General features: G+C 38.8%; 1 protein-coding gene across 1 annotated transcript in view; it reads left to right on the plus strand.

Annotated features, from left to right (window-relative positions):
• LOC107083331 (dnaJ homolog subfamily C member 16-like) overlaps positions 1-7,175 on the plus strand; it is a 15,186-nt gene extending 8,011 nt beyond the window's left edge. The window contains exons 6-12 of the mRNA XM_015372468.1: positions 1,736-1,913; positions 2,088-2,270; positions 2,352-2,428; positions 2,683-2,763; positions 2,858-2,953; positions 5,282-5,452; positions 5,532-7,175. Of these exons, the coding sequence (XP_015227954.1) occupies positions 1,736-1,913; positions 2,088-2,270; positions 2,352-2,428; positions 2,683-2,763; positions 2,858-2,953; positions 5,282-5,452; positions 5,532-6,009 (1,264 nt within the window). The 3' untranslated portion in view covers positions 6,010-7,175. The remainder of the gene's footprint in view (positions 1-1,735; positions 1,914-2,087; positions 2,271-2,351; positions 2,429-2,682; positions 2,764-2,857; positions 2,954-5,281; positions 5,453-5,531) is intronic.
• The last annotated feature ends 1,396 nt before the right edge of the window (positions 7,176-8,571 follow it).

Here is an 8,571-nt window from a genome sequence, read left to right on the forward strand (position 1 = left end):
TGCATTAAAAAAATGTATTACTGTTGCAAATATTCATGAGATTTATACTGGGGCACAGCTCATATATACTGGGGCACGGGGTCTGGCGACGCCGATGATTAATAAAATCCTTATTTCAAGAAGTAAAAACTCCATAGAAAGCATGAAATAAAAAATCCTACAAAGCTTCTATATGTATTTAGACCCTCAACAATGTCTCATAATAGCAGCTAAAATGATATTTGTAGATAGTTTATTAAAAAAAGACCAGTATTTTCTTGATTTTTTTTTTTTTTTTTTTTTTTTTTTTTTTTTAGAACAGAAAGATTTTGTTTTTCCTATAAAAGAAAATCTATGCTTCTTCTTTATGAAACATTTTAGGTAGGGATGTCCCGATCAGCATTTTAGGCCTCCGATCCTTATCCGATCTTTGAACCTCAAATCCGATCCGATTTCGAGTCCCGATCCGATATTTTGCCTTTAGTATTGAAATTGATCAAACTCAAATATATTTTGAGCAAGTAACCCAACTTTTTATTAGACTAATATTTTATCAAAAAGCATTACTATTATTATTGCAAATCCCATGAAATAAAAATCTTATCCAGAATTAAAGGGCAGCTTCAATTTAATATTTTAGACAAAAGTAAAAAGAAAAACTTGGTACAGTATTATCCAAAAGAAAGTGCTACCCAAGATCCACTTTTAGCTTACAAGTGCTTAACATAGGCTGCCATAAAGTCAATAAAATTAAAGGGCACTGATCTCTGAGAAAACATAAAATGCATTTGCTCATCTTAAAAATGGTGTAAACAGATTGACAAATAGTCACATTTAAGTAAATTAATTTGAAACATTTAAAGCCAACTTAAAATGTAAACAGAATTCAGTCAAATGAATTAAAAACTTTGGAACTGCAACTTAAAAGTAGCATGATCACTGAAATATGACAATCAACAAGACCATTCTTCAGTTATGAACAAATACGTACGTAGTCCTAAAAACAACTAAACAACCAGCTTTGCACCGCCGCAGATGTTTGTATTTCGCAACTACCGTCAACCGTAACTAGCGGGTACTTTACGGCAGTTGCCGTAAAGATTGGCGCGACTAGTCAGGTAATGTAGCCGAGCTCCGATCACAGGAAAAAAGGAAAAGATCGGGCCGATCCGATCTTGAGATCGGGATCGGGACATCCCTAATTTTAGGTTTTCTCTTATTTCAAAAGCTAAAAAATGAAAGCAAACTGTTGGTGTTTTAAAATTACAATACCCTATAGAGGATATTTACCAAAAATAATCATTAGTTTTGATTAAAAATCATGTAATATTTTCAGCTCTAAAGGACTTTTAATTAGATGTACTCTGGGATAAAAAGCTCTTAACCCATTTAGGATCTTTTATCATATTTAGGTGGTTGGGGGTTTTCAGGGGGGAACAGAAAAGCATTGGGAAAAAAAACCAAGGTAATGATTTATCATTGAATGAATCTTCTTCATTTTAAAAATGAATAATTAAAGGGAGTTATCCTGTCCTATCCTATTCTCTTCTGTCCTGTCCTGTCCTGTCCTGTCCTGTCCTGTCCTATCAGTCACTATATCTTTTCATGTCTGTACAGAGAAGGAGGCTGTACCTTTGTCATGAGTTTACTAAGACTGAGGGCTGAACATGAGAGAATCTGTTAAAATGCATCTTTTCTGTTTAAAGATGGTCACTTCAGGTCAATTTACAGTGACACCTTTCATGTTTTATTCCAGGTACTGTGTGCTACTTATCACCGGGGAGGATGAAGCCTTCCTCCCAGGAAACAAGGCCTTCGTTGACTTTGCCACTGTCAATAAAAAAGATATTCTACGGTTTGCATACGTCTACCAGCGACAGCAGCAGCCTCTCTGTCAGGCGCTGCTACTCACCCAGGCCGCCGCCTTTCCTCAGGTCGGTTCACACATGCGATCAGTAAACAGCAAGCATCAGATTAACCATTTCTTTTTTTTTTTCATCATGATGCAGCTCAGAACATCGAAACGTATCAGATTTGTTGTTTCGGGTTACAGACACAAGTGCTGCGCTTCAGTTTACAGTAAAGGTGCTCTCCAATAACACTGGCAGGTGGTGATTCTGGAGAGGCGGAGTCAGGCGGGCAAGGTGTTGTACCGCTCCGTGAGTGGCGGCTGGAACGGCAGCGAGGAGGACAAGTTCCGGCTCCACGAGCAGCTGGAGCTACTGCAGAAAGACCCCACCTACCTGAGGTCCGACGCCACCTTGCCGGAGCTCAACAACGAGATGGCTCCAGTAAGTCATGGGCGACCTGACCTGAGCTCAGTTTGTAGACAGAAGATCATGACGCTTATCTCGTTTTGATCTTCCCTCCAGATGTTTATTATTCAGTGGATGAATGCTGCCTATGATTACTTGCTTCAGATATACGACGGCCTTCTCTACTCAAATTGGTAAGACAGTCCTTCCCCAGGAAGCTGCAGAATACAACGAGATGAATGATGTTAAAAAAAAAAAAAACACCAGAATCTGCTTTAAGCTGTTTCTGTTGTTTTTTTGTGGTCTTGTTAAAGCTGCAGTGCTCCTCTGTGAAAGAGGAACAACAATAGAGAAGAAATCTATGTAGGAAATTTATATGAAGCAAATCATTGTATCCTCTTGGATCCATAACTCAGAATATTTTCTTTTTTTCCCCCGTTGCATCTAGGCGAGAGATGATGCCCATCCTGTCCTTGATCTTCTCGGCTCTCTTCATTCTGTTTGGTACCGTCATCATTCAAGCTTTCAGGTAAGCTTTAATGACTTTAGTGAATACGCAGTTTTCAGTTTCTGGTTGTTAACTGAAATTTCACCTCCATTTCCATGTCTGCTGCTTTTTACAGCGAGCCAAGTGAGAGCAAACCTCATAAACCGAAGCCAAAGGAGCAAAACCAAACTCAAGCTGAGGACGATGCATCAAGCAGAACAAGCACCTCAAGGTGAGTCAGTAAGATGAAATAAGCATAAGATGAATCCAAAATATGACTCACTGCAGGGCTCCCAAAGTGGGGGTTGGGAACCTTGGGGGATCCTAAGATGGCTTTCAAAATCATTTTGATGTGATGCCTAAGGGCTAAAATATGAATAGAACCAAATAAATATAAATGTCCCATGAAATAAGTAGATGTAACAGTTATTCATTTATCTACTACATGATTTAAACAAAACATCCACATTTGAATTGGGAAATGCAGATATTATTTGATAAAATGATCAAACGTTAATTTAAAGTATTAGAAACGCATTTAAAATTATGTATTAATTAAATGTCATGAAATATAAATATAAAAAAAAATCTAATGAATTCACTTCATATACATAAAAGAATGTAGCGTGAAGTAACTGTATTTTTCAGGGCTCACCTGCTTGATGCATTGTTGTTTTTGCGGTCACAGGCTGAAAAGTTTGGAAAACTCTGACTTATACTTATTTTAGGAGCTGTCGAAAGTCAGAACTGTTCATTTAGGTAAAGGTATAGTGGAGGATTTTCACAAGTTTTTGAAAAAAAAAAAAATAATGCACATGCACAACCCTGTACTTGTTCCTGAGAGGGAACGCTTATCAAAAGTGTGCACAAGTCCATTTCTCCTCTTGCATGCTCTGTTTATAAGTTGTTGTTTGCATCGCTCATACAAGCTTATTTTTCAAAAGGAGATTTTCATTTTTGTCCACTATGTCAGACTCACCACCGGTAAATAAAAATGGGACGAGCACGTAGGACGGCCTCACATAAACATATCACCAGAATGATTGACAATTAGGAGGACCACTTCATTATCTATGTATGGGTTTTTTTTAATTATTTTTTATTTCAACCTACAGAAGAAAGTCTCTTAGCTTTGTAATTAAACCGATGCACGAACCAGATGCCCTTGTTGAAGGCCAATGGTTAAGGAGTAACTATGGATTTCCAATAGAAACTTTCACAGTACAGTTTATCAGCAGCGTAGATTTTCCCACTTTGTGTAATTAGTGTTGAAATAGGGTCTTTTTTACAGCTGGTCTCTTTTCTATCAACAGTTCCTGGTTTCTTTCTAATGATTTCTTATATCAGCTCTAGTATCACTGAAGGGCTGGTTATACTCCCGCAGCAGCGTGTCGCAGTTAGCTTGTTATTCCATGCCACAACGCAAGAGGGACACACATGAACTAGCTGTGGGTCTAGATACGGCCGAGGCGGTGAGGAAGTGGGGGCAAGTTTGTCCGACAATCGAGGGACATGAGGGAGAAAAAGAGCGAGGATCCAGATGAAAAAAGGGTCCCAGCGCTCTTGCGCACTTCGCTCTTCTAGCTGGTCCATCTTCACGAGTCGTTTTCCACAATGGCGGTCAAACAAACAAAAGATGCCGGTAAGGTACCAAGCAGGAAATGCGCGTAGTGTAGAACGAATGAAGGTTTTACCAATCAGAGGCCTCCTGTCTGTGGCACTGTCTGCGGTCACCTACAATTTCAGAGAGGTGCAGCAGAGTGCCTGCAGGAGGGGGCGGGGCATATCTGCCTTAACTGCGACACACACACAGACGAGCTGGTTTCTGAGTATAAATCGGCCTCTAACTCTGAAGTTAGGGCTGTGGAACACAGATTGGAGAATAAAGGATGTTTGCTGCCACCTTGTGGCAGATTACCTTTTCATTTAGCCACTTTTGCATCCCAGTCACACTTAGCAGAATGTCAGATTAATCCTTTCATCTTTACGGAAATAAAATGTAAAGATTTGAGCACATTTATAATTTATCCTTGAGAATGAAAATAACCTTGACTTAGCAGCAGATAACTACAGCAAAGAGGAGCACCAGGTCACCATTACAGCCATTAGAAACATTCAACATTTCAAGAAGGTCAAACCATCACTAACGTAATTGCTTGGATTTTGACTCTGCTTAGACTTTAATCAGAACGCTGCTTTGGTCCGATGGGCCAAAGCAATCACCACTGATTGTTTTGACACAAAGTAAAGCTGGATGGAAGGAGGACCTCTGATGCTGTGGGAATTTTGGGCTCCCAAAGGCGCTAGGAACCTCATAATAGAGCATAATATTGTAGATTTTTTTTTAGACTTTGCAAACTATAAACCATATGTATGATTTTCATCTTAAAGACGGTTTTTGCTGAAATGATCTACAACTAACACATTTAAGGGATGCATGGATATTAACATAGGATGAATCTCCTTGTAGTTAGACATTTTTAATCTGCAGGTGCATAATATTTCCTGTTGCTCTTCACTTAGCAGTGCTCTCCTCTGTTGTTTCCTGTGGTTTGTGCAGCCGTCCTCCAAAGAAGGACTTTGTGGAGGTGACGGAGCTTACAGACATCACCTACACCAGTAACCTGGTCAGACTGAGACCAGGTCACATTAACGTTGTCCTGGTGCTCACCAACGCCTCCAAGAATGCTTTGCTCAGGAAGTTTGCAAAGGAGGTTTTCTCTTTCTCTGGGTGAGTCTTGAGCATCAAAATGCACATTAAAAAGTTGCTTCTATCTGCTGTGAATCCTAAAATAGTTTCCCTGTCTCAGCACGCAGACCCTCCACTTCTCCTTCCTGAATGCTGACAAGCACCGCCACTGGATGCCTTCGCTCCTTCGCTCGGCCTGTTCAGCTGCACCCAGCGAAAGCCACTCAGATGACGAAGAGTCTTCAGATTACACAGGCCATGTCCTGGCCCTTAACGGCTACAAGAAATATTTTTGCCTCTTTAGACCCGTCTTCACCGGGGAGGACCCCAACGACTCATCATCCGACACCTCTGACTCTAAGAGGAAATCGCGATCCAGATCCAGGTCCAGCTCCCACTCTCGCTCCCGTTCTCACTCCAGGGAGGACGGAGCCGTCCCTAAAAGAGGTTCAAGCAGAGCCACGAGCCTAGAGGTCCACCACAAGCTGGATAGGCTGGGACTGTGGATGGAAAGGCTCATGGAGGGCACTCTGCCCAGATTATACGTCTCATCGTGGCCTACGCTGAACGATGCCTCTGACCCATCTGCAGAGAGCTGAGGTCAGAGTAAAGAACATCTGTTTTTTTGTTTGTTTTGTTTGTTTTGTTTGTTTTGCAAGCTGCAGGTCAACCTTGTTGTTTTAAAATAACTGTTTAGGTTCTGTTGGGTAAACGTAGCGCAGCATTCGTCTGTTAGCACTGATGCTGTTGGTGAGCAGCAACACTTTGCAGAGGAGTGTAAATGCAAATATCCATATTGCTTCATCATATTCAGTCTGTATGAATCACAGTGCAGGACGTTAGCCGTGTCTATCTGAGAGTAACAGCAGGAGGCCATTACCAGGCCAGAATATTTGTCACGCCATTGTGTACTGTTAGTTTTATTTATAAATTATAGTCATGATTACATGGACGACTAGTGACATCTGTAGTGAAGAGCGGCTACAGAAAGCCTTCTCAGTCAGACCCAGATATAAACGTCATTTACATCACAACCGAGTGCACTTGCAAGTCAATGTAGCTACTTGGAACAAGCAGGACAAAACAATGTTAAAGAAAGACCAGAGCTGAAAGTTGTGCTAGAAGTTTCTGCATAATAATAATAAGTTTCCAGAAAGCTGTTCAGAAATGAACAGATGTGCCTGTTTATTTGGGTCATACAGCCAAATGGGATTTTAAATGACCAAAAGAAGCAGTTTAAGACACGTAAATTCCAACATGGATGCCTATGTTAGGCTAAAAAACTGATCCAGCAGCAAAAAACTTTAAGATCTTGTCCCTAAATTCTCATTCTGGTCTTAAAGTTGTATTAAAAAGCCATTTAGATGCCCTCCAGAACTCACCACTAAGGAAATGCATCAAAAAGCTGGACTGTAGGATTGATTCATTCAGTTCTCTTGTCTTTTTCTGTTCCCATATAGGCTCTTAAAATGTGTCTAAACTGAAGCGATTTTTGTTTCCTTCATAAATACCAGTTATCTATAGGGAAATGGATAGATGGCTTTTTATGGATATGCATCTTTTCTTTATTCAACCCAGGGCGTTTTTTCTGCCTCCCCATGGTACTCAGTAGGTGAAGTCATGCAGTGATGGAAACAGGCATTTTTTTTTTTGCACTACTTGAATTAGATGACCTCATCAAGCCTCTGAAATGCACTTCAAGTTTTAAAATATCAAATCTCTTTAGTTAGATTCTTTAGCAAGTGGTCTGAAGGAATGCCAGAGGTATTTATACAGAAGATAAGACGGTGAACAATACACTGGGGTGTTTTTTTTTTTTTTACTGATTTGTTTTTCTGGATTTTAACATCATAGGCATGTAGACATTTATTTGTTCCCTTTTTTGATAATCTGAGAAAAAGATATACAGACTCTAGCTGAACTCAAAAATAATTTATTCCATTCAGGCAAAAATATGAGAGCTGTATATGATGCATGTTTAACTCTGAATAAACACTTCAGTCTTATCTTCCTCATAATTATTAAACTGTGCAACCACTACAAAACATTTTATACATTCAATAAAAATAATAGGAAAAGTTATTTTAAAATTTGATGATTGTCAAACAACCTTTACTGTTTTCCTTTCAATCTTTAGCCTTTAATCTCAAAGGATGAATTCTTGGAGTAGGTGGTTTTTAAAAGCGCTGCTGGATGCATGTCGTTTATGTTATTTCCCACTGACTGCTTAAATATTTCACCTTACCTAATTTTCATTTTCTCAACTTTTAATATCTTGCTGCTCAAGGAATATTTGCTGTAAACTAAATATTAAAATGTTTTTTTTTTGTCCTGACTGTAAAATAGAGAAGCAATTTTCCAAAATTGTTTATTTATTAAAATGTGTGCATCAGATTCTGTTTTGCTCCTTTGAACTAATAAATATTTCTATCTACATCAAAAAGTGCATCTATTCTTTTTTTCAATGAATAGAAACAAAAATATGTATATAGGTATGAAGTTAAGGTGAATGCTAAACCCTCCAGTTGATAGGTCAGTATTGGTAGCCCTTCCTGTGACTCGCTACCCATGAAGTAGCTCTAAGCCTTTAAAAAGGTCGATGACCCCTACTCTAACCTTTCAAAAAAAAAATCTTTTTAATCATAATGGTTATTCCACGCCATGATTCCATAAACTGCTATAATTAATAATTATGTTAACAGTTCAAGCAAAAATTTCAAAGTATAAGTAGTCATATACGAATAATCACAATATTTTTCTTCTTTAAAAGAACTGACTGGAAATTCTCATCCTCTTCAGCTTTGGTTGTTGTTGCACACTGTGTCCACCAGGTGGCAGCAGACTTTCAGTTTGCTGGATTCCAGGTCGTGACGGATGAGCTTAATGATTTCATATGGTTATCTTTCTCATTTAGTAATCAAATCTACATTTGTGTTTTATATTGACTTAGAATTTTTCTATGTTGACCTATCCTTAATAAACAGTGTTTGTTTCAACATCAGGCTTTTTTTCTCATTTCATATTGCCAGAATTGGTATCCCCATCTACATTGTATAAGAACATACACATTCTTAAGATTAGGATAAGATACTAGGCTTCGATTTAGGAAAAAGTAATATTCCTACTGGGTATTGCCTATAATAAGTACATTCCACTTATTT

The sequence above is a fragment of the Cyprinodon variegatus genome, unplaced genomic scaffold (genome assembly GCF_000732505.1).
Source record: "Cyprinodon variegatus isolate N-32 unplaced genomic scaffold, C_variegatus-1.0 Scaffold72, whole genome shotgun sequence".
Lineage (NCBI taxonomy): Eukaryota > Metazoa > Chordata > Actinopteri > Cyprinodontiformes > Cyprinodontidae > Cyprinodon > Cyprinodon variegatus.